Below are 25,668 nucleotides of genomic sequence, written 5' to 3' on the forward strand. Positions count from 1 at the left end.
GCAACTCGTGTGAAGTGTGACGCCAGTGACGTCACGCACAGCCCACAATCACTTACCAGTTCGTGACCTGTGACACCAGGTGACGTCATGCACAGCCCGCAGTGTCACCTGCTGGCACGTGACCTGTGACACCAAATGGTGACATCACACGCTGGAGCGTGACGTCAGAGGACGATAGGACACCCTCGACCCATCGCGTGCCGCCGGGCACGCGCTGCTGTGTGACGTCACAGAGACCTCGCGCCCGTCCGCGACGGCGCGATGACATCACGTCGCCGGCGATGACGTCACGCCCCCTCGCTCCGCCTCGCGGCGCGAGCGCCTCTTGCGCGACGGTCCCCAACGGCTGCGGGCCGTACCATCCCGCGGCCCCGCGGGGGGGGCGGGAGCGCCCAGCGCGGCGCCAGCACAGCGCTCCGGCCCGGTAGCCGCTGCCTGCGGGGCCGTGGCGGTTTCGGGCGGTCGGTATAACGGGCGGGCGGGCGGCGGAGCGCGGCGGGACGAGCCCTCACGGCGCGACCTCCGCCGGTGCTCCCCCCGCGGACAGGGTGGTGCGCGCGGCGGGGCCGGGCGGCGCATGCGCGGCGCGGGGCGGGGCCGGGCGGGCAGCGCGGAGGAGGAAGGCGACAAAATGGCGTCGACGGGTGAGCGGGGCCGGGCCGGGCCGGGCCCGGGGCAGGGGGGGAGCGGGGCGGGACCCCCGGCACAGCCACCGCGGTACCGACACCGGCACACCGCAGCGGCGCCGGGCCGGCCCGCCCGCCGGTGGCGCCGCGCCCCGGGGCCGCGGGGGCCGGGCCGTGCAGGGCCCGTCCCGCCCTGGGCCGCGCCGGGGCTGCGTGGCCGCCGTTGTTTCTCCTCGGGGGTTGCTCTTTAAATTGCGGCCCTTCCGTGCTCCGGCCCCGTTGGATTCCCCGAGCTCAGCGCGCCGAGCCGGGGCTCCCCCCGGGCTGTGCAGGGAACGGGGATTCATGGAATGGGTTGGGTGGGAAGGGGCCTCAAGGAACACCCCGTGCCACCCCCTGCACTGGGCAGCGACACCTCCCGCTGCACCAGGTTGCTCCAAGTTCATCCAACCTGGCCTTGAATACTCGGGGCATCCTCTGGGAAATCCATTCCAGGGCCTGCCCACCCTCCCAGCCAGGAATTCCTTCCCCATATCCCATCTATCCCTGCCCTCTGGCAGTGGGAAGCCATTTCCCTTGTCCTGTCCCTCCATCCCTTGTCCCCAGTCCCTCTCCAGCTCTCTTGGAGCCCCTTCAGGCCCTGGAAGGGGCTCTCAGGTGTCCCTGGAGCCTTCTCTTTTCCAGGTGAGCCCCCCCAGCATTTTCCCATAGGATAGGGAGGTTTTCCATCGTGTCCATGGCTCCAGATTTGTTTGAATAACTCGGTGGACCATCCTAGAAAGAAACGTGATTTCCACGAGGGCTCCAACTGGATACAAATAGTTCAAAACTGAGACTCACCAACTGCAGCAACTTCACCTTTAAAGTACCTTAAAGCCCAAGGGCTGATACCCCATAAAAAGGGAAAAGAGGATTTTCCATTTTTTCATTAAAAAACCCATCCCAGGCCATGGAGTGTGAGGGAATATCATTAATAGTACCTTGGAGAGCTAAAAATAACCCCAAAATAATGAAATATCTTCCAATGGAATTGACAAAATGGGGGTTAAAACCACAGCTGCCTTTTCCCTTAATTCATGGGATTGTTCCTTCTGGGAGCTGCTATTTCTGGCTGCTCTTGTGCTCCTGAGCCTCGTGAACTAAAAGGATGAAGGTTAATTTCCCACTGGAAACAAAAGCCAGGAGATGGGATTAACTAAATGAACCATAATATTATTTTTTATTAACGTTTTACGTTTCACCTGAATCCTGACGAGTTAAAAGTCAGGGGAAAAATTCAAATTCCACACCTGGAAAGGGGGAAATGTTGGAATTGGGTGGGACTCTTGAGAGAGGAGTTTTGGAGGGGATTAATTGATGCCCCTGTGTGGAGCTGGAGGCCAAAAGGGGCTGAAAAATGAGAATTAAATGAGGAATTTGGAGGGTTATTGTTGGAAGGTGAGCAGGGAAAAGAGGAGTGGGGAGGGCTGGAGTGGGAGAGGGAAACTGGATGGGGCATTAATGAACCCTCAGGATTCAGCAGAGCCATGTAAAGGAATTTTATAAAAGGAAAACACAAGACAAATGTCTCAGCCTGTGAGGGAAGAGGGGATTGTGCCAGAGGAGTTGAACAACTCGTGTCCTGGGAAGCCTCAGGGGGGCACTTTGGTGGCCTGTGGGGTGTTTGGGGCAGCTCCCCATGTGCTGGGCAAGGGCAGAGGCTTGAACTGCCAGAAATTCCTGCTGGGATCACAGCACAGAACAGCAGGAATGGCCACCAGCAGCATCCAGGGATCAGCTCTGCCAGCAGGGAAGGGACCAGGAGGAACTCCCTGAAGGGAAGTTCTGGCCAGCTGGGGGTTGGTCTCTTCTCCCAGGCACTCAGCAATAGGACAAGGGGGCACGATGGGCTCAAGCTCTGCCAGGGGAAATTGAAGTTGGAGAGCAGAAAAAAATTCTTTGCAGAGAAAGTGCTCAGGCATTGGAATGGGCTGCCCAGAGAGGGGGTGGATTCCCCATCCCTGGAGGTTTTTCAGCTGAGCTTGGCCGTGGCACTGAGTGCCATGATCTGGTAAAGGGACTGGAGTTGGACCAAGGGTTGGACTTGATGATCTGGAAGGTCTTTTCCAACCCAATCCACTCTATGGATGTGGCACTGAGGGAGAATCCACATCTTGATCCAACCCTACTGTGATCACCAGCCCAGGGCACTCTGTGCCCTGGGCTGGTGATCACAGTGGGGTTGGATCAAGGGTTGGACTTGATGATCTCGGAGGTCTTTTCCAACCCAATCCATTCTGTGATTCTGTGAAAAGCTGGGAGCACATGGAGAGGCTTGGGAGGGAACTCTTAGCAAGGATGAACACACAGGAAGTTGTGCTGTATGCAAAGTGTGTTTTCCAGGTGATTCCCGGGGCTCCATTGCCTTGGGAACAGCAGGATAATGGCATTAAAGTTGCTTCCTCAATTCCCTGGTTGGGCTGTGTGGAGGGGGACTGGATGATCCAGGAGAGTCCTGAGACTGTGGCAGTGCCTGAGATCAGCATCCCCCAGGTGGGAACACTGGGATGGATCCCACACTGGGATGGATCCCACACCGGGATGGATCCCACACCGGGATGGTTCCCACACTGGGATGGATGTCTGGGAAAACACTGGAATGCAGCTCCCGCCTTTGGCTCAGGTGGGCTGAGCTCAGCCCTGACCTCAGGCCTTCCATGCTCCTGGGAGAGCTGGGATCTCTCTGGTTGGAATGCTGGATCCATCCCTCGCTCCAGAGGTTGGGATGGGAGTGTTGGTGCCTCTGAGGGAACTGGGATTGGTAATCATTTCAAATTGAGCCTCCTCATTGCCCTGTGGGTTCATTTTCCAGCCCTTCCAGCAAACCAGTTCAGCCCAGGCTTTGTGCTTGGATTTTTTGGGATTTGGGTTCTCCTTCAAATTAACATGGATTAAGAATTTGGGGTGGGAATCACTTCCAGCTCCCAAATCCAACCCTGCCAGGGGACAAGTGTTAGAACTTTCCAGCTGTTTGTTTGTGTCCTTGAAAAGGAGAGAGGGAAGGTGGTGCTTTCTGCAGCCTCCAAACTTCCAGCCTGGCCCTTTCAAACCAGGATGGGGGGTTTGTAAGCCTCAAATCCCTGTTTTCCCTTTGTTCCAACCCAAATCCCCCCCTGCCAGCCCCCCTTGGGATTCATCCAAGGTGGCAGTTAAATTGGAGAGGGGTCATTTGAGATCAAAGTGGCTGCTGCAAACAGCAGGAACAATGAGGGGAAGAGAGGGTTTCTTTCCCTCAAAAAAGGGCCTGAAAAAGTGCATTTACCTTCCACCCTTGGGAAACTGGAATTCCAGGGGTTTACAGTGAGCTGCAGGAGGAAATTCCAGCTGCTGTGCTCCTACACTCCTAATTTTCTTAAGCACTTACCAAGCTTTTTTCTCCTTTTCTTGCAGACTACAGTACCTACAGCCAAGCTGCAGCTCAGCAGGGGTAAGTAGCTGATCCTCCCTGCTTTCAAAAGGTGTCATAAAAACACATGTATTAATTGTGCTGTGTTTGTTTGTAACTCCTGAGGGTTTCCCTGGAGCTTTTAGATCCTTTGGTGTCTCAGCAGAAACCATTTGGCTGCGGGATAATTGTCTTTTGATGCAGGTTTGGGGCAAGATTATAAATGTCTTTACATTCATTCCACAGCTACAGCGCCTACGCCCCTCAGCCAGCCCAAGGATATGCACAGACCACCCAGGTAAACCACGGGGAGGGGGGGCAATTGCTGCTGGATCACCTGTTTTCCAGGAACATCCACGGGGTTCTCCCACCTGGGGGAAGTTCTGAGGGACAGCAGCAAAATCTGGGGTTGAAAGTTGTTTTATAGGAGCCCAAACGGCTTTTTTAGGGGGAAGAACCTCAAGAATTCCACTTTTTTTTGTTGATTTATCCAGTCCTGATCCTGTAAAAACCAAATTCTCACCACCACCACATTGGTGGGTGTTTAACCAGAGGTGTAGGAGAGGAAAACCTGGGAAAAAGGGGGGAATTGAGTTTTGGGAAGTTGCAGAGTTGGACAAAGGAGGAGGGAGTTGATTGAGGTTTTATTGTTTAACTGTTCATACTCTCTCAGTTGGCTGGACTGCAAAATAATGATCCTGAAGAGATTAACTTCCTGCTTATTTTTAACCTTTAGAATGCAAGTTACTACAACCACATTTGTCTACAAACTCCAACTATGTTCCCAAAGGTAAATTTTTGTCCTCAAAAAGTTGCTGTAGGCCCCTTTTCCCTCCAGAGGAGGAAGGCAGGTTCAGTCTGGGCTTTGGGGTCAGCTGAGAGGAAGGTGAAATAAATACTGAAATAAATGTTTTGAGACAGTTCCTGAAGAGCTGCTGCCAGTTGTGGGTGAGATGGAAGGGCAGGAGGGAGCAGGGCAGGAACAGGAGGGCCCAGCAGGTCCCCTGGGGGAGGCTGGGCAGCTAAAACCAGCTAATTAAACACCAAAACCAGGCAGGGAAACACCTAACCAGCTAAACTCACCTAAAACTAGTTAATTCAACCCCTAACTCCAGCCAATTAAACAGCTGAGCAGCTAATTAAATACCTAACACCAGCCAATTAAACAACTGAGCAGCTAATTAAATACCTAACCAGGTAAGTAAACACCTAACAGCAACTAAGCACCTGACCAGCTAACTAATACCTAACACCAGCCAATTAAACAACTAACCAGCTAATTAAATACCAGCTAATTAACACTTAACACCAGCTAACTAAGCACCTGACCAGCTAACTACCTAACACTAGTCAATTAAACAACTAACCAGCTAATTAAATACCAGCTAATTAACACTTAACACCAGCTAACTAAGCACCTGACCAGCTAACTACCTAACACTAGTCAATTAAACAACTAACCAGCTAATTAAATACCAGCTAATTAACACTTAACACCAGCTAACTAAGCACCTGACCAGCTAAACTCACCTCTCTCCTAAAACCAGCTCATTAAACATCTAAAACCAACTAATTAAACACCTAACCATATAAACTCACCTAAAACTGGCTAATTAAATGCCTAACCAGCTAAACTCACCTAAAACCAGCTAATTAAACACCTAACTGGCTAAGCTCAGCTAATGAAACCCCTAACCACCTAAACTCATAAACCCAATTAATTAAACACCTAAACCCAGCTAATTAAACACCTAACCAGCCAGACTCAGCTCCAGGCACGTGTCCATGGGCAGTTTGCAGCCTTTCCTGCCTCTTGCACTGAAATTCCAGGGCCAGTGACACATGGAAGTGGTCAAGGCTTTGCTCCTCCTGGTGCAGAGCCCTTCAGGGAGGCTGAACATCCCAAAAGGTTCCAGCTCCAGGCTCCCAGAAGTCCAAATCCCTGGGAATGTGGAGGTTCAAGCTGACCCTGTGTCACTCCTGGAGCTGTGAGCAGCGTTTTCTCTGAGGCAGGAGCTGCTGGAAGGTGGCCAGTGCCTGGAGTGTGAGCTGGCAGGGCATGGCATGGGACAGCTGGTGGCACTGCAGGGTTGGACCCTGTCCTTTAATCAGTCATTTTTGAGTTAGATTTGAAAATGAGCTCAGGGAAGGGACAAGTTTGGAGCTGGTCCCACACTGGATGTGAAGGCACCGGGATGGGAGTGGCATCACCAGGATAGTTTGGGTGTTCCTGCAGATCCTGTCCTTCCATGCTCACAACAACTCTTACTTCTCAAATTAACAGCTGGTGGGCATGAGGAATATTCAGGATGACTTAATTACACCCTTAAATAGGTTTCCTGCAGCAAACACTGAAGTGATTTGTTTTCCTTAGTGCAGTTCTGCCCTTGGAGCAGCCCCACTCCCACGTTCCAGGTTAACCCTGGGATGGTCCCTGTGAGTGCTGCTGGTGCCCAGGCAGGTGTGAGGAGCTGGGAGCTTCCAAGTTTGCTTTCCACAGGGCAGGGGTGTGTGCTGAGGGTGTGAAAACTCTGTTCCTTCAGTCCTGGCAGGGCTAAACCCGCTTTGTAACCTCACTGCGGAGCTGAGCCGGAGTTCACCGCAGCACCTAAACCTTCCCAGCTTGGCTCTGGTTGTGTTGAGTAACTGCAGCCCCCGTGGGTGGGCAGGCTCAGGGGCTCACGGCTTCTCTTTGTGTCCCCTCTGGAGCAGACTTACGGGCAGCAGAGCTACGGGACCTACGGGCAGCCCACGGACGTCAGCTACACACAGCCCCAGACCACGGCGACGTACGGACAGACGGCCTACGCCACGTCCTACGGGCAGCCCCCGGCCGGTGAGAGCCCCGGGGTGGGCACGGAGCCCGGGCGGGGTGGTGGGGAGGGAGCCGGGAGGGTATCCAGCCCAGCCCCCTGCCATGGGCAGGGACACCTGCCACCAGCACAGGGTGCTCCAAGCCGTGTCTAACATGGCCTGGGTTAGGGTTGGGACATGTCCAGCCTGGTCTTGGACACTCCCAGGGATGGGGCAGCCACAGCTTCTCTGCCCACCCTGTGCCAGGGCCTGCCCACCCTCACAGCCAACAATTCCTTTCCAATATCCCATCTATTCCTGCCCTCTGGCAGTGGGAAGCCATTCCCGTTGTTCTGTCCCTCCTTCCCTTGTCCCCAGTCCCTCTCCAGCTCTTCTGGAGCCCCTTTAGGCTCTGGAAGGGGCTCTGAGGTCTCCCCAGAGCTTTTGCTTCTCCAGTCTGAACAATCCCAACTCTCTCAGCCTTTCCTCATAGGACAGGTGCTCCAGCCCTCTGATCTTGGTGCCTCCTATGGAGTCACTCCAGCAGCTCTGTGTCCATCATGGAATGGTTTGAGTTGGGAAGGACCTTATCACTCAACCAATCCATGGGCAGGGACACCTCCCACCAGCCCAGGTTGCTCCAAGCCCTGTCCAGTCTGGCCTTGGACACTCCCAGGGATGGGGCAGCCACAGCTTCTCTGCCCAACCTGTGCCAGGGCCTGCTCATCTTCCCAGGGAACAATTCCTTCCCCATATCCCATCTCTCCCTGCCCTCTGGCAGTGGGAAGTCATTCCCCTTGTCCTGTCCCTCCTTGTCACTTTCCAGCTCTCCTGGAGCTCCTTTAGGTGCTGGGAGGGGCTCTCAGGTCTGCCTGGAGCCTTTGCTTCTCCTGGCTGAACAATCCCAACTGTCTCAGCCTTTCCTCACAGGAGAGGGACTCCAGCCCATGGAGCATCTCTGTGGCCTTCTCTGGACTTGCTCCAGGAGTTCATTGTCCTTCATGGAGTGGTTTGGGTTGGAGGGGACATTAAAGGTTATCTGGTCCACCCCCTGCCATGGGCAGCAACACCTTCCACCAGCCCAGCCACCAAGTCTGCAGGAATCAAATTAGTTTGCAATGACAGGAGAGTGAAAGGCAGTGTGTGTGTGTGAAAGTACATGAGACATAACAAGGTTTGAAGGAGAGAAGTACTCTGGAGTCCTGATAGAATTCCCAGATTCTAGCAATAAGGTTGTATTGATTGTACTGTTCATACCAGTATTCCAGGCCTCATCCAGTGTGGCTTTGGAGGCTTCCAGGGTTGGGGCAGCCACACAGAAACATGAATAGATGCACCTGTTTAATTTCCAGGGGAGGGCTGGGGACTGTGGGGCTGAGCAGGGCTGTGCTCTGAGCAGAGGGAAGAGTGTCCTCAGGTGAGCTCCACAACCTTGTCCTCAGCACTTCCCTGAAAATTCCCAGTGGCAGTGCCATGTGCCTGCTCTGATCCTGTCCCCTCTGCTGCCTCCCACGGTAGAAGGGACCAGTCCAGGTTGGATCCTGCTCAGCCTTGCATGGAAGATGCTGTCTCATCCTGTGGGAACCCTCTAGGTGGGAATCCTTGGGGTGTCATTTGGTTTTAATGCCAAAATCCTCGAGTGTCAGAGCTCACACAGGCAGCAACAGGAGGTTAAAACTTGGTTCTAATAATGCCAAGGTCGTGGGTTCAATCCCCTGTGTGGGCCATTGACTTAAGAGTTGGACTCTCTGATCCTGGTGGGTCCTTCCAACTCAGAACAGTGTGTGTGTGTGTGTGAATTTGCCAGGCTGCAGTGCTGTTTGGCATCTCCACATCTCCAGAATCTCTTCATGGATACTGTCCTGAGCACAGTGACTCCATCCCCGTTATCCCACCATCTCCTGAGGGTTAAGCAGCATCCTGACCCCCCACTTTGCATGTCCTGTGTTTGCTTTGGGGTTTCCAGTGCAAACTGGAGTGTGTCACGTGCTCATTGACGTGCTATAAACTATCCCAACGTGTGCTCTTGGAGCTGGAATTTCCTCCAGATGAGTGTCTTGTGTTTGAAACTATTGAGACATTGTTTAATTCATGTTTATTTAATGTATATTTGGGCTGAATATTCAGGAGACTTGGAAAGCAAATTTCCTTCCCAGTGTTGTCAGGGCACCGTGTCCTGCAGATTCATAGGAGAGACTTCATAAACATTTATGAGTGGGAATTAAATACTTCCCAAGGCAAGGGAATACCAGGGCAGACAGTGGGATATCTGGCTCCAGAAACCACTGGGGAATTCTTCACAAGGAAAAGATGAAGAGGAAATATTAACCTATACTCTGTCCAGTTAAAATAAAGTAGTGAACATCTTTACATGGACAAGGAAAATTCCTCCCCGTGAGAGCCAGTTCCCTTTATCCAGTGTCACTGTGGGTTATCTCCAGGTCTTCTTCCTTTCATTAAAGAGTATCCAAACAAAAATTGGCAGCAAAAAGATTTTGTGAACTTCCAAAATTCCTTTCTTAGTAATATTTATATCCCTTAGTGCTTCCTGCAGACTCCAGTCCCTGAGGAGTCACAGGAAACTCTGCTGTTTATGCTTTTCCTTCTCCCTTAAGAGGAGATTTACTGGAGGAATAATAATATTAAGCTTTTTTTTTCCTGCACAGCTGCCTCTTTTTTTTTAAGGCAAAAATATTCATTTTCTTGTCATCCATTAAGAAAAAAACAACTCAGGAAGTGGCCAAGCAAAAGATCAGACCTTCAAGTACCTCAGCCCACGTCGTGGGTCTGTGGCAGGACTGTTGATGTTGTTCCCTGGGCATGGAGCCAGGTTGGATTTATCCTTCCTCCACCTGCCTCTCCTTGAGGAGCCAGAGCTGTGGAAAGGAGACTGAGCCTCTCTCTCCCTGCCTTTCACGCTCCATAAATCCCAGGGTGCTGCCAGGGCCAGACATCCACGTGTCCTGAGAGACGTGCAGTTCCTGGGGTTGAATCCCAATCCATTTTTCTGAAGCATTCCCTTGTTGTTTTTTTTAGCAGAGGTGTCTGCAGTTCCTTAAAGCAAAGTGTCTTTTTCTGGCTGCACAGCCTGGGTTTGGGGTGAGATGTGGTCAAGGAAATCCAAAGTTTGTGTGGATACACCCTCTCAGGACCCTGGGAATGGCAGGGATGGTTCCTCTGCCCACCTTACAGGCTCAGGTGGACCTTTCCTTCCCAACACTCCCACATCCCACCTTCCACCAGCTCCTGGGATATCCCAGGAGAGAGTTGCCACCCTCCTTCCCTCCCTGGAGCTGTAGGAAGAGTGTCCTGGAGCCACCCAGTTGCTTTGTTCTGGAGAAGAGGGCTGGGAGCAGCTCCCCAGTGCCAGCTGGATTAGGGATCACTGTGGTCATGGATTGCTCATTAATGTCTGACCATGAAATACAGGAGTAAATAAACAGCATTTAAATGTCCAGCTGTGGATCTCCTGGCAGTGGGAATTGCTCTGTAAAGCCAGCCAGCCCCCACTTCCCTTTACCTGGGAGATTTAGGGGGTTGTGTGTTTAATTCCTAATGGATTTAGAATTTGAAATGAACCCTTATCTGCCACAATAACCTGTTATCCCAAAATAGAGTGGAGAAGGGTCTGCATCCCTGCTCCAGCCCCTCCCTGCTGGGACATCACAGGCCAAACAGGAATCAGCTCCCTCAGAATAAACCCCTCTGAATCCAGACTTTCCAGCTGATGTTCTGGGAGGATCAAATCCTGCAAGCTTCCCCTCCACCTGGAGAATTCCTGTACTTGAGTAAAGGGTTTGTTTGGCTCCTTTGAGGGAAATTTGAACACCTTGAGCAATTCTTCTGTTATTTCTCACAGCAGCTGACTCAGTTTTATCCTCCCAGCTGGGAGGGGAGGAGAGAGAAGTGATGTAATATAAACACCCCCCTCCAAACCACAACTCTTGAGGTTCCCACATTGCCTAAACTCAGCTGTTGATTTAAAATTCAGGCCAGTGGGGTGGTAAATCACTGCCCTTCCTTTGGTACAAACCCTTCCTGCTCAGCATGCACTTCATGAGGCAAAAGCTCCATCTAGAGATGGAATTTTATATTCAAGACATTTTTCCCCTCTCTTTTATCCTGTGCAGAGCCAGGTCTTGGCCAAGCCTCCTGCTTGTGCTCCCAGTAACAGCACTGGGAAAGGGGATCCAGCACTGGGAAAAGGGGATCCAGCACTGGGAAAAGGGGATCCAGCACTGGGAAAGGGGATCCAGTACTGGGAGAGGAGATCCAGCACTGGGAAAAGGGGGTCCAGCACTGGGAAAAGGGGGTCCAGCACTGGGAAAAGGGGGTCCAGCACTGGGAAAAGGGGATCCAGCACTGGGAAAGGGGGGCCAGCACTGGGAAAGGGGTTCCAGCACTGGGAAAGGGATCCAGTACTGGGAGAGGAGATCCAGCACTGGGAGAGGAGATCCAGCACTGGGAAAGGGGATCCAGCACTGGGAAAACGGGGTCCAGCACTGGGAAAGGGGATCCAGCACTGGGAAAAGGGGATCCAGCACTGGGAAAAGGGGTCCAGCACTGGGAGAGGAGATCCAGCACTAGGAAAGGGGATCCAGTACTGGGAAAGGGGGTCCAGCACTGGGAAAGGGGATCCAGCACTGGGAAAGGGGGTCCAGCACTGGGAAAGGGGATCCAGCACTGGGAAAGGGGGTCCAGCACTGGGAAAGGGGATCCAGCACTGGGAAAGGGGGTCCAGCACTGGGAAAGGGGATCCAGCCCTGGGAAAGGGGATCCAGCACTGGGAAAGGGGTCCAGCACTGGGAAAGGGGATCCAGCACTGGGAAAAGGGGGTCCAGCACTGGGAAAGGGGATCCAGCACTGGGAAAGGGGATCCAGCACTGGGAAAGGGGATCCAGCACTGGGAAAAGGGGATCCAGCACTGGGAAAAGGGGATCCAGCACTGGGAAAAGGGGATCCAGCACTGGGAAAGGGGATCCAGCACTGGGAAAGGGAATCCAGTACTGGGAAAGGGGATCCAGCTGTGGCTCCAAGTCCAGCAGGGCAGGGCTGTGGCTGCAGCACACAGACTGCAGGCTGTACTTAGGCAAACCCCAGGCTTTTTTGGGATGTGGTCAGGCTTTGACCAGTTAAAATAAGGATTTATTTAACTGCTGGGGTCAGTGCTTCCCATGGAAATGCTGTGGTGGCTCCCACTGAAGTGTTTGGGCTGTTTCTTTTTGTCCAAGGCTCTAAAAATCATCCTGTTGGGCGTCACCCTCTTCACTCTTCTCAGCAACACTCAGGACTTTGCTTTCCAGAGAACCACAGGGAGGAATAATGACCATAAAACCTGATTTTCTAGTGCTTCACACAAGTTACTTTCCAGTGGGAGTCCAGTTTATGTTCCCAGGTTGGAGCCTTGGGATGGGGCAGGAGGGGGGAGAAATGGGCAACTCACAGCCTTGTGTCTTCTTTAGGATCCTGAGGGACACCAGAAAGCTGAAGTTTGGGTTTTTTTTAAATTAATCTGCTGCACAAACTTCCCTCTCTTCTTCTTTTCTCAGCCCTGGGAAGGATTTAGTGGCAGGACAGTGAGAGGTGGAAGTGCCTCAGTGCTCCAGGAGGGCACATTGTGTTCTGCTGCTGGGAGTGTGTTTGGTTTGCAAATTAGGGAACTGAAATAAAATGCTGCAGCACAATTTGCCTAAAGGAAAAGTATGTCCCAAGCCTCTCATGTTTATTAAAACTGAGAAGTGATGGAGAAACTGTTACTTTCACTGATCCCAGAAATAAGCCTGAGACCAGCTGGCTGGTCTTTGGCACTTGTTGGTTTATATTTTTAGTCAGTCAGGTTTGCTAACAACATCTTTAATTGCTATTTTTACATCTGAGTCTCTTTTCCTTAATTTGAAAACTTGCTTGGAAGGTTCTTAACAGTGTAAAGCCAGTTCACCTTTGTGACAAGCCAAATGGTCACTGAATTACACAGGAGCTGTTTTGGGACCTTGGATATTCGTGTAAAACTGCTTGGAATGAACTCCTGGAGCTCAGAGCTTTTTGCTTAAATGAAACTAAAATTCTAAGAAAAGGAAAGGTACATAAAATGTCAGGAGCTGCCTGATGTGTCTCTTTTTGACCTTTTCTCTTAAGTGAAAGCAAATGGAAAGTGCTTTGCTTTTGTTTCCAGCATTACTGATTTAAAATAAGACTTCAGAAATGCCTCTGAAAGATTTCCCAGGTCAGCCCTGTGCTGTTTTGTGCCTTTATTTTTCAGAAAAGCTGAAAGGATGGAACTGTACTTGTTAAATCAATTGGATTTCTTTTACTTTGGAGCTGAGTGGGGAGTTGTTTTCCTGCCTTTGTTGAGGAGATGCTGCAGGCCTGAGCCTGCCCTGCCTGTGAACACTCCACCTCTGCCTGCTGCTCCTGGAGTGGGGTTTGGGATGCTGAGGGCAGAGCTGGGGCTGTGCACTGTGGCTTCCCAGGGGAGGGGGTGTTCTGTGAGGGGCTTCTGTGGGTAAATGGGTGATTGTCAGGTTGTCTGAGGTGGTAAAATTGTGTCTGTGCCCTGGGTCACAGAAAACAGCAGCAGGAGTGCCATGGTCTGAAGTGTTTGGGTCTTACAGGAGAGCTGGAGAGGAACTTGGGACAAGGGCCTGGAGGGACAGGACAAGGGGAATGGCTTCCCACTGCCAGAGGGCAGGGATAGATGGGATGTGGGGAAGGAATTCATGGCTGTGAGGGTGGGCAGGCCCTGGCACAGGTTGGGCAGAGAAGCTGTGGCTGCCCCATCCCTGGGAGTGTCCAAGGCCAGGTTGGACAGGGCTTGGAGCACCCTGGGCTGGTGGGAGGTGTCCCTGCCCATGGCAGAGGTGGGAATGGATGGGCTTTAAGGTCCCTTCCAACCCAAACCATCCCATGATTCCATGGAATACTCTGGTCAGCAGCATCTCAGCCTTCAAGGATGGAGGAATTGACCTAAAATGGGGTGATAAAAGTAGCAGAAGAAACAAGTTTTCTTCCTCCCCCAGCAATGGCTCATTCGGGATTGATGCTGTTCCTGGGAACCCACTGGAAGCACCTGCCTGGTTGGGAAGCACCGTGGAGTGTTTGTTGCTGTATTTGGGGTTTAGGAGCCTCTTGTTCCCCTGGGCCAGCAGAATTTGGAAGCTGCTTGGGAAAAATGGGGTGGTTGAGCTGTGCCATGTTCTCAATCCTGGGGTTTGAGTCTCAGGAGAGCAGCTTTAAAACCACAAAGCTCCCTTCCCACCGTTCCCGTTCCGCGGTGCCGTGACTCGGGGCTGAGCTGGGCTGTGGTGTTGCAGGTTACAGCGCCCCGACCGCGCCCCCTGCCTACAGCCAGCCCGTGCAGGGCTACGGCACGGCCGCCTACGACACCAGCACGGCCACGGCCACCACCACCCCGACCTCCTACGCCGCCCCGTCCGCCTACGGCACCCAGCCCGCCTACCCGGCCTACGGGCAGCAGCCGGCACCGTCCGCCCCCGCCAGGTACGGCCTCGGGCCCTCCACCTCCTTGTTCTCCTTCTCCTCGTCCTCCTTCTCATCCTCCTTCTGCTCTTCCTCTTCCTCCTTCTCTTCTTCTTCCTCCTTCTCTTCCTCTTCCTCCTCCTTGTTCTCCTCTTCCATGTTCTCCTTCTCCTTGTGCTCCTCCACCTCTTCCTCGTCTTCGTCCTTCTCCTTGTCCTCCTCCTTGTCTTCCTGCTCTTCCTCTTCTTCCTCCTCTTCCTTCTCCTCGTTCTCTTCCTCCTCTTCCTTCTGCCTCTTTCTCTTCCTCTCCTTTTCCTCCTCCTCATCCTCCTCTTCCTTCTCTTCTTCCTCTTGCTCTTCCTCTTTCTTCTCCTCATTCTCTTTCTCCTCTTCCTTCTCCCTCTTCCTCCTTCTCTTCCTTTCCTTTTCCTTCTCGTTTGTCCTCCTCTTCCTTCTCTTCCTCTTCCTACTCTTCTTCCTCCTCTTCCTTCTCCTCGTTCTCTTCCTCCTCTTCCTTCTGCCTCTTTCTCTTCCTCTCCTTTTCCTCCTCCTCATCCTCCTCTTCCTTCTCTTCTTCCTCTTGCTCTTCCTCTTTCTTCTCCTCATTCTCTTTCTCCTCTTCCTTCTCCCTCTTCCTCCTTCTCTTCCTTTCCTTTTCCTTCTCGTTTGTCCTCCTCTTCCTTCTCTTCCTCTTCCTACTCTTTGTTTTCTTCTTCCTCTTCCTTCTTCTCCTCCTCCTCGTTCTCTTCCTCCTCTTCTACCCCTTCTTCTCCTCCTCATCCTCCTCCTCTCCTACCTCCTCTTCCTTCTCTTCCTCCTCTTGCTCCCCACCCCCAGTCACCCCCAGCTGCACCCCCTGCTTTGGCAGCACCTCCTCCCTGCCTGTTTCCCTGCAGTTCTGCTCCTGCTGCCTCCGCTCGGGCGCCTCGCGGGGCCGGGGGAAGGGCCTGGGAGGGCTGTGCTGACTCAGAGCTGTTTTGGGGGAAGAGGGAACAGCCACACACAGAAATGTGGCTCTCACTGCACAACGAGGAGCAGCAAACGGGCCCTGAGCCCCGGGGTCGGGCAGGGTGCTGGGGGGATGCACACACTGCAGACCATTTCCTTCTTAAATCTCTCCTCTCTGAGCACTGCCTGTCATATGTTTAGTTGAATTGTGTGCTCAGAGGGTATGAAAAATTAATGGAAACTTTTTAAATAGTGAGTAAAAGCTGATTTATTCACTTACCTGGTGTTTGTAGCAACCACTGTGGAAAGGACAGGCTGCACAGCTCTGTCAGATTACACTTGAAAGGGATGTTAATTTTAAAGGTGAATCCTGACATTATAAATCATTTTTCCCAGCTTTTACAGCAGATGTAGCTTTGCTCTTTTTGCTCTATTCTAAGAAAGACAAATTATAGACCCATGGAATCCTCTAGGCTGGAAAAGCCCTGTGAGATGGAGTGCAGCCATTCTCCCAGCACTGCCAAGGCCAGCACTGACCCATGTCCCCAAGTGCCACATCCACATGGCTGTTAAACTGGGACAAATGGAAGGGGCCGTGTGAATCACATGCAAAGGTTTCTCTAATTTCAGGCCTTGAGAGTTAATACTGAACAGAGGATTGCAGAGTGGTTTGAGTTGGAAGGGACCTTTAAAGGTCACCCAGCCCAACCCCAGCATCCTTTCCCTTCCATGGGATAATGTATATGAGGTAATATCTGCTTGAGCTGGATTCTGAACCAGACAATGGGGTGTTTCACTGCCTGCCTTGCTGGCTGCTTTCAGCTCCTGCTTTCCCAGGGCTGTGCAGAACCAACTGGAGTGCAGGGCAGTGCTGCCAACCGCCTTCCTGGCATTCCACACCCTCCACTCAGCCTGAGCCAAGACTGAGCTCTGACTCCCTCAGCTCTGGGATGAACAGGAGCTGTGGGGCTTTCTGTTCAGGACCCTGCTTGGGCCTTTCCTGGAGTGTGCAAATGGGAGTGCTAAAATCATGTTTATTACATGTTATTATATACTCATTGCTGCTGGAGTGATTGACACTCAGAGCCAGCTTATAACACAACTTCAAAAAACGGGGTGTCTGGGCCCTTTGCTGCTTCCAGGTGTGGGGCTGGGCACTAATGCTGTTCCATATTTCTCCTTAGACCCCAGGATGGCAGCAAACCAGCAGAGACCAGTCAGCCCCAGTCCAGCACGACAGGCTACAGCCAGCCCAGCCTGGGCTATGGGCAGAGCAACTACAGTTACCCCCAGGTGCCTGCCAGCTACCCCATGCAGCCCGTCACTGCTCCTCCCTCCTACCCCCCGACCAGGTAACCCCTCCAGCAGCCTTGGGAATGCTCAGGGGAAGGGCTTTTCCTGGGGGATTTTAATCAAAGAGATGGAAAAGGTGTTTTGGTGTCCTGGGAGGAGGAGCTGTGCCTCTTCTTGTTGTTGTGGGAGGGGAGATGAGGGTTGAGTGTGGAAGTGTCTTAATGTGCACACCTGGAAATGATAACAAATTATTTCAGAAATTTCCTGCATCTTTTAATTTTCAAAATTGAGAATTTTAAGGATTTTCCTGGAGTGTGTTGCAGTGACTTTTTGCTGCCTCCTTGCACACATGGCTTGGCCAGGAGCTCACGTTTCCCCTCAGGTGTCTTTAATATGACTTCTAAAATGAACATTTTGGAATTCTCAAAAGCTTCAGCTGCACGAGGGGAGCTTTAATTATCCATCAGCCAAAAGTAATTCAGAAGGAGAGCCTGTTACCTGAGTTTTGCTCTGTCACTTGTGCCTTTTCCTAGAGGTATGAATAAGCTGGCACTGCTCACGTGGCTGTTGCTTTTAGCAGCCCTCCAGAATGGCCTCCATAGGATGACTTCAGCCTTTAGAATGATGTACAGCACTACATATGGCATATAACAGCCCTGCCTTCCAGCATGAGCAGTGTAATGCACTCTGCCAGGGAATTGCCTCATCATCCCCATCTTCCCAATGCTTTTCTCTTCCAGCTATTCCTCCACACAGCCAAGCAGTTACGATCAGAGCACTTACTCCCAGCAGAGCAGCTACGGGCAGCAGAGTTCCTACGGCCAACAGACCAGTTATGGGCAGCAGAGCAGCTACGGGCAGCAACCACCTCCCACCAGTTACCCACCTCCCACTGGATCCTACAGCCAGGCCCCCAGCCAGTACAGCCAGCAGAGCAGCAGCTATGGCCAGCAGAGTGAGTGGCACCCTCACAAGGAGCCCTGGGGTTATTCTGGGTCTAAACCTCAGAGCTGTGTTGAAGGGACAGCCGGTTGTAGCTGGGAATTGTTTCTCGGTGACAAACGGCTTGCCTGGAGCGGGAGCAGGTTGGGATAATCCATCCAGAGGGGCTGGAAATACAGAAGCACAAAGTAGTTTTGGTGAGGGGATGGATGAGGATCTGCGGGGGCTCAGCCTGGAGAAAAGGAGGGTCAGGGAGGACCTTTTTGCTCTCTACAACTCCCTGACAGGAGGGGGGAGCTGGGGGATGTTGGGCTCTGCTCCTTGGGAACAAGGGACTGGAGAGAAGAAATGGCCTTAAGTTGTGCCAGGAGAGGTTCGGGTTGGGTATCAGGGAAAATTCCTTCGTGAAAAGGGCTGTCCACCCCTGGCACAGCTTCCCAGGGCAGTAGTGGAGTCCCTACCCTTGGAGGGATTTAAAAGCCCTGTGGATGTGACACTTGGGGACATGGGTCAGTGGTGGCCTTGGCAGTGCTGAGGGATGGTTGGACTCGATGGTCTCAGAGAGTTTCTGCATCCTGAATTCCTGTGCTGCTGCTGCTGCTGTGGCTGAGGGCAGGTCAAGGGCTGCAGCTCCCTGACATGTGTGTCACACCCCTCCCCAGGCTCGTTCCGCCAGGACCATCCCAGCAGCATGAACATGTACGGGCAGGAGTCCGGAGGCTTCTCCGGCCCAGGAGAGACCCGGAGCCTGAGCGGCCCCGACAGCCGGGGCAGGGGACGAGGGGGATATGATCGAGGAGGCATGAGCAGAGGTGGGCGGGGAGGAGGACGCGGTGGAATGGGGTAAGAGCAAATCTTTTCTCCTTTTACCTAATCCTGGTTTACCTGTAGGATTTGAAACAGCAAGAAGGGACTGAAAGGTTGTCATTGCTGACTGTGCTTCCACGGAGAACATCTCTGTAGCCGCATGGCTTGTAATCCATGGAAGCATTATCCTAAGGGAGATAGGAGCAGGATCTGTTGGTTTGTCCTGCGGCTGGTTGGGCCCCAGGGAGGGGTAATTTGTGGGTATTGCTTGACCATGGCACTTTCAGCTCCCTTCGTGGTCATGCAGAGGTGGAACCTCTGTGGGGTTTAACAGTGACTGTGGGTGGAACGCACACAAACCTCCCACCGGGCCCAGGGGTCCCTCCCTGTGCCTCAGGAGTGGGATCCTGGCAGGGCAGGAGCCTCGAGTCAGCCTCCTCACCAGAGCAGCACACACTGCGTGTGCTGCTGTCAGAGCCATGGCTCTGAGTGCCTGGGACACTTGGAGCGTGGAGAAGGTTCCCAAGAACAGAGAGAAGAGGTTTGGCTCCCAGGGCAGCTCCCCCTCGGAGTGTTCAGGTGCTCTGGATCAGTTTGGCCATCGTAACTGATGGCACAACGGTTTGGGTCACCTGTGCCTTCAGCTGTGACTCCCCGTCTGGAGGTTGTTCTGGTAGAGGTGAGGGAGGAAAACTCACCCCAGAGGCTCCTCAGAGAGGGGATTTGTAGCTTTGTGTGTGTTCCATCCCCTCAGCCTGTTGCTCAGAGCTATGCAGAGTGTCCCTAGGTGGACACTCCTAGTGGGACGCGCTGTGCCCGCCCTGGTGCTGGCAGGGTGGCCCTGATGGCAACTGCTCTCCGTAGGCAACTTCTTCCTGTGTGGCACAGCCTGGTTTGGCAATGGATGGCCCCATTCTGCATAGCTCTGTCGCAGCAAATTGATGTGGCATGAAATCTTTATCAGAGAAATCCAAGAAAGACATGAAAAGGGCTGGTTTGTGTGGGAATATCCAGCTCAGAATTGGCTCGTGTGGAACAGAGTTCCACAGATCTGCATAAAGATTTCACCCCTGATGGATTTCTCTCTTAACAATAAAAGTAGATGTAGACACCTGAAATGTCTATCATCACATCTTCAAATTTTTAGCCCCTTCAGAGCTGCTCACGCCAAAGATTTGTCACCTGTGTCTGATCTCACACCTTAATCCCAGCTCAAATTCGTGTCCCTAGTGAATTCCCACCTGGCCAGACCCTTACAAAGGGTCCCCCCCCGCCTTATGGACGTAGAGTTTGTGCTGTCCATAGAACAGGTGGCCTTCTGGGGACGCCCAGGGCAGGTAGGGGAACTCGGCCCACCTTAGAATGCTGTGGTGATGGATTTCAGTGTCTCCAGCAGGTAAGGAGCTCGATGTTATTAACATGCCCTTTTTCATTGCCTCGATGATTTGATATTTTATGACAATGGAAACTTTTTAACATGCTTTGTCGCATTTATATGCTACAGGTTACAAAGTGAGAGCCTTGTATACACCTCAATACTTAAAAAGTACCCGTACTCAGTACTCAGCCGGCAGCATAATGAAAAGTGGGACTAGACACGGTGTCCATATGGAGAGGAAAAATATACATAGAATATTTTTAACCCAATGTATTGATTGTATAAACGGAATCCTTCTGTAACTTTGGTAACTGCATACTTGTTGTTTGGTAATAAAACCAGAGGAGGGTATACTACTACTACTTTAGAATTGTGTAACGTTAAAAAAAAAAAAAAAAGTGTAAAAGTCTGATGTTTAAAAAAGAGAGACATTACGTAAATGGTGTGTACTTTAACGAGAGGAGGCAAAGCTGCATGCAACAGCTCGAAATTCTGTATTGACTTCTTTTTTTCCCAGTATTAGAGGTGCAATACTTGCTAGAAAATGCACGGTGCTCTCCCTCCTCCGCTCAGCTCCTTCCAAACAGCTTCTCTCAAACCCCCCCCAAAAAAAAATAAAAAGAGCAAGAAACAGCTCAAATCCTTTTCCAGGTGGCATTTTCCTAATTATCCACCACACTCCAAAAGCAGTTTTAGCTGTGAAAGCTTCAGCCAAAGCTTTTTGGTGAAAGCCTTGGCCTCGTTTGCATTGACACCTGCCCAAATGTGAGTGTGTCCACAAAGCTGCACCCCAGGCCTTGGAGCCCCCGCTGTACTCTGTAAGTTCTCCCTCCAGAGAGTTGTTAAATCCAGTAGTGACCTGACTGTATGGCTTTATTTTGAGGGTTTCAGGGGCGATGTCAGCTGAACTGTGTTGTAGGTTCTCGCGTGTGGTTGTCTCCTTTTACACTGTTAAATGTCAGGGACCCGCGGGCCCGGCGCTGCCACAGGCTGAGGGTGCACCTTCGTGGCCACACAGAGGGGAGGGAGTTGACCACTGAAACACCCCCTGAATTTCTCTGAAACACCAAAAAAACCCATCCCAATTTAAAACACAAACCCCATTTCTTTGCCAAGTATTGCACTGATGATACCTGAGTAACGCCAGGGCACCGACAACAAAGCGGTGCCTCAAACCACACCAGGTTGCTTATATGTAAAGAAAATTTGAGCAAGCTGCCCTGAAGAAAGGCCTAGTGCCGAGATGAGACAGAGACAGAGAGATGTTTGGAGATGTTTAGCCAGTGCCCTTCTCCCCTGTGAGCCGCAGAGGCTCAGAGCGGTGCTGGCTTTGTAAAGGGAAAGGCCTTCATTTCTTCGTTTATCCCCCCAGCAGCGCTGGAGAGCGAGGTGGCTTCAATAAGCCTGGTGGTAAGTTTTTGAGCATTACAATGGATAGTGTTAAAAAAAAAAAAAGCATTTGCAGTCAGTTTTTAGAACAAAGTGTAATTTTTTATTCGTTTAAGTGGTTTAAAATGACATATGCAACAAGACTGTAATGGGTACTGCCGGTGATGCCTAAGGGTATGCGGTCACAGGACACAGTGGAAGAGTTGAGCAACCACTCCTGTAATTTGGGGAAAAGAAATGGTTTGGATGTAATAAATCTTTTCTTTTTATATTAAGTAACTTATATTAGTGAACTTAAAACCGATTGGCTTGGTATAACACTTTTTAAAAATCAGTGTAATAGTCGGTTAATGGTTTGAAAAAAAAATCAGCCTAATAGTGGTTAACGGTTTGAAAGCTGCTAAAAATCAGTGTGGTAGTGGTTAATGGTTTGAAAAAATGCTAAACCAGACAATGTAATAGTGGTTATTGGTTTGAAAAAGTGCTAAAAGTAGCCACCTGATGGCCCAGTAAGGTGCAGTGCTGCTGTTTGTGCGGCACAGGTCAGTTGGAGGTTCCCCCTCACGCCGTGCCGGTGGTGAGGTGTAGATAGTGTTGTGTGTGTCGGTTCTCCAGCCCCAGGGCCTGCACTAACACCACTCCCTGTGCTTCTCTCCCGCCTGGCAGGACACATGGAGGAAGGACCCGACCTGGATTTAGGTAATTCCCATCAAACTCCCTCCTGAGCTCGTGTCACCCTTGTGTCCTCATGACCACGGCAGGTGTCACCCCACGGCAGGTGTAGCCCTGCTACCAGTCTCTTTCTGCCTGTTCCCATCATTGCTTGATTGACTCATCCAGACAGCTGGACTGTGGAAAACCACATGTGGTTGTGAGACACCCACCCTTCTCTGCAGGAATTAGGGGCGTTGGGGCTGCTCTGGAGCTTTTCCAGGGATTCTGCAGTCGCTGCATCTTGGGGGCTGCTCTGGAGCTTATCCAGGGATTCTGCAGTAGCTGTGGGTTGGGGCTGCTCTGAAGCTTATCCAGGGATTCTGCAGTAGCCTTGGAGCCTCCTCTCATGCCACACCAGCCTGTGGCCATGTGGCTTGTCCCTTCCTGTCCTGCAGGCGTGTCTGGAAGTTATGCGTCAGCTTCCAGCATCGGAAAAGGGGGGTGGGTGTCCATGTGTGGGAGCCCAGAGGGCACCAAGGTCTTCCTCATCTCTCCCCTGGGATGTGTCCTGATATAACCAGGGTGTTCTTCCCACGTGGGTGGGTGTGGGGTGTGTCTGGCAGGAGGTGGGGGGTGCAGTCACCTCCCTGGAGGCCTGGGATTTCCTGTCACTCACTGAGAACGGAGCTGCAGCTGGGAATGACAGGAATGATGGGATGGAAAGAACTCTGCCCTGGAGTATCCCTGCCCTTCCTTTCCCTGCACTGACCCTGGAAATTGTCTCCTAGGCCCCCCTATGGATCCAGAGGAGGACTCAGACAGCACTGCAGTGTATGTGCAGGGACTCAATGATAATGTGACCCTGGAGGATCTGGCAGATTTCTTCAAACAGTGCGGTGTTGTCAAGGTGAGGGCACACCTGTGGCCCCCAGCTGGCAGGGGAAAAAGATCATCCCTCTCCTCCTCCTGCTCCTCCTCCCTGCCCACTGCTCACATCCTTCCAAGTCCAGGTGCTGGCAGGTCCCTGGGTGAGGCCTGTTGGGTCTGGCAACATTTTTTTGGGCCTGTTCTTAATTTTTGGGGTGTCTGGGCAGTCACTGTCACCCATGGTAGGCCCAGGGGGGCTCTTTGCTGCCCTGGAGGCCTCAGAACAAGCCTTGGTTGTCTGGAAGCAGAACAGGGAGTAAATCCCCACTGGGCTTGTGGGAAGACAGGACTCCAGGTGACATTCCAGTGTCCCTTAGATGAACAAGAGGACGGGGCAGCCCATGATAAACCTCTACATCGACAAGGAAACTGGCAAGCCCAAAGGCGATGCCACCGTGTCCTACGATGACCCATCTACTGCCAAAACAGCTGTGGAATGGTTTGATGGTGAGTGTGGGAGGGGCTTTGGGATGGAATTCCCGGTGGGAAGCGCCTGGGTGAAGGTGTGCACTGATGTCCTGTCCTTGTGTCCCTCCCAGGGAAGGATTTCCAGGGCAGCAAGCTGAAGGTGACCCTGGCCCGGAAGAAGGGCCCGATGAACAGCCTGCGGGGCGGGATGCCCCCCCGGGAGCAGCGGGGAATGCCCCCCCCTCTCCGAGGAGGTACCGTGTGGGACCCCCCGGAGCTGCTCCCTGTCCCCCTGCCTGCCACGGCTCCCACGGTAACGGGGCTCCTTCCTGCAGGTCCGGGGGGCCCTGGGGGCCCAGGGGGGCCCAGTGGCCCCAGCGGCCCCATGGGCCGGATGGGTGTAAGAGGTGGAGACAGGGGTGGCTTCTCCTCACGAGGCCCGCGGGGATCCCGGGGAAACCCCTCCGGAGGGAGCGTCCAGCACCGCGCCGGCGACTGGCAGTGCCCCAACCCGTGAGTACCCCCTGGCCCCATTGTCCAAGCGGCTGGCCCGGACAAGGAGGCTTTTCCCAAAAATCACTTGCTGGGCTTTCCCAGGAAGCTCGTTCTTCCCAGCCGGCACAGAGGGAGGGATGGGGTCACTGCTGGGGGCTGTGGCTTAACATGCAGCCAGATCCCCATCCCACTGCGGGAGCTGGGCCAGGAGTTGAGCCCCAGGTCCTGCTCCTGTGTCTGCTCTGCACATGCTCTCCAGCCCGTGGTGCTTCCCAGTGTCATCCTGGCAGGAATGTGCTCCTGCCCTGGTCTGACTGGTGTTTGTACCCAGGGGCTGTGGAAACCAGAACTTCGCCTGGAGAACCGAGTGTAACCAGTGCAAGGCACCCAAACCCGAGGGCTTCCTCCCGCCCCCCTTCCCCCCTCCAGGTACGTGTGGGGGGGATCACGGCTCTGCTTCCCAGTGGGACACTCCAGGCCTGGCCTTGGGCTTCTTGGGGAACAGCTGGGCCAGCCTCTGGAGGTGCCAGGCCTTCATTGAAGCTCCATGAGCCATGACATGGAGGCTGGGATCACCGTTCCTCCAGTGCTTCCCAGTGCTCATAGATCTGGGGGCCCCTTCCTGGGGGGACTGTCAGCAGCACCCCAGCTCCTCTGGGCACTGCTCCCACCTTGCTAGGGCCCTGACGAGCTGTGGCTTCTCTGGCTCAGGAGGAGGTGGATGAGGGGTGGATGCTGCACTCCCCAAATCCCTTCAGAGCCCCCAGTAGCTCCTGGGCCTCCTCCCTTTGCTCATGCCAGAGCTGGATGTCGGGGGTCACGGGGCAGGGTACCCCCGGAGCGGGATGTGCTCCCTGACGTCACTCTGAGGGTCTCTCGTCCCCCCCCAGGCGGTGAGCGCGGCCGCGGCGGCCCCGGGGGGATGCGCGGTGGGCGCGGCGGGGGCCTGATGGACCGGGGCGGCCCCGGAGGGATGTTCCGCGGCGGCCGCGGCGGAGACAGAGGCGGGTTCCGAGGGGGCCGCGGCATGGACCGAGGAGGCTACGGAGGAGGTGGACGGAGAGGAGGAGGAGGAGGAGGCCCCGGGGGACCCCCCGGCCCCCTCATGGAGCAGATGGGCGGAGGAGGCAGAGGACGGCGTGGAGGGCCGGGAAAGATGGACAAGTATGGACAGAGGGAGGGCAGAGAGATGGGGGGATCCTGGGGAAGGGGACAGTCTGATGGGGAAAGGGTTTGGGTGGGTGGCACTGGGACCCCACGTGAGTCGGTGGGGGTGTGGGTGAGTGGGAGATGGGGGTGGGGTTAGTGAGTGGTAGGAGGGCACATCAGGAGGGAGATGAATGGGTGGGTGGGTGGCAGGATGAGCAGGGGGAGGAGTGAAGGGGTGGGGGGCAAGTGGGTGGGGGTTGAGCAGGTGGGAGGGGGTGGGTGGCAGGATGCAGGGGTGGGAGGGCAAGTGGGTAATGGGATGAGTGGGTGGGTGGGGTGAGTAAGTGGGTGTTCGGGTGAGTGGGTGGGGGGCCGAGGAGCACCCCCAGCCCAGGGAGGGCTCCTGAACCCCACAACTGACCCGTGCCCTGTCCACCCACAGGGGTGAGCACCGCCAGGATCGCAGAGACCGGCCCTACTAACGCCACCCCCCGAGAGCCTCATTTACTACCAGATTTATTTTTTAAACCAGAAAAAATGTTTTAAATTTATAATTCCATATTTATAATGTTGGCCACAACATTATGAGTCCTCCTTGTCTGTACTTTAGTATTTTTCACCGTTTGTGGAGAAACATTAAAACCAAGTTCAGCGGTAGCGTGACGAGTTCTTTCTTCCCCTCCCCTAAATAAAACCGGTTGTTTAACGCGCCCCTGTCCCCCCTGCCCTCCCTTCTCTCCCTTCCCCCTCCGCCTGTAACGCTGTGAACGGTTGTGACGGTTGTTTTTTTAAATAAAATTCCCCCTGTTTGTAACCGCACCATCGCCGGCCTTTTTTGAGAGCATCCCCGGGAGGGGCGGTGGAACGGGCGCGGCCCGCGGGCCCCCGGCCCGGTGAGAGGTGGGAGGGGGAGTGGGGCAGGAGGGCGGGATAAAGGGTGGGATGGAAGGGTGGGCTGA

General features: G+C 53.3%; 1 protein-coding gene across 5 annotated transcripts; it reads left to right on the forward strand.

The window, feature by feature from the left end:
• Positions 1-577: 577 nt before the first annotated feature.
• On the forward strand, positions 578-25,528 carry EWSR1 (EWS RNA binding protein 1). Of its 5 annotated transcripts, none has more exons than XM_071571819.1 (18): positions 578-644; positions 4,056-4,092; positions 4,297-4,348; positions 4,787-4,840; positions 6,763-6,886; positions 14,154-14,340; positions 16,452-16,619; positions 17,301-17,515; positions 18,165-18,345; positions 21,060-21,097; positions 21,743-21,775; positions 22,519-22,637; positions 22,975-23,104; positions 23,197-23,319; positions 23,401-23,578; positions 23,892-23,989; positions 24,451-24,724; positions 25,152-25,528. In XM_071571819.1, the coding sequence occupies exons 1-18, from the start codon at positions 578-580 to the stop codon at positions 25,189-25,191; spliced, it is 2,118 nt and encodes a 705-aa protein (XP_071427920.1). In that variant the 3' UTR covers positions 25,192-25,528. The 5 variants fall into 5 exon arrangements, with proteins under 5 accessions (XP_071427920.1, XP_071427921.1, XP_071427922.1 ...); XM_071571820.1 differs by having other exon boundaries at positions 597-644; positions 21,063-21,097; XM_071571821.1 differs by lacking the exon at positions 4,787-4,840 and having other exon boundaries at positions 597-644.
• The last annotated feature ends 140 nt before the right edge of the window (positions 25,529-25,668 follow it).

The sequence above is a fragment of the Pithys albifrons genome, chromosome 17 (assembly GCF_047495875.1).
Source record: "Pithys albifrons albifrons isolate INPA30051 chromosome 17, PitAlb_v1, whole genome shotgun sequence".
Taxonomy (NCBI): Eukaryota; Metazoa; Chordata; class Aves; order Passeriformes; family Thamnophilidae; genus Pithys; species Pithys albifrons.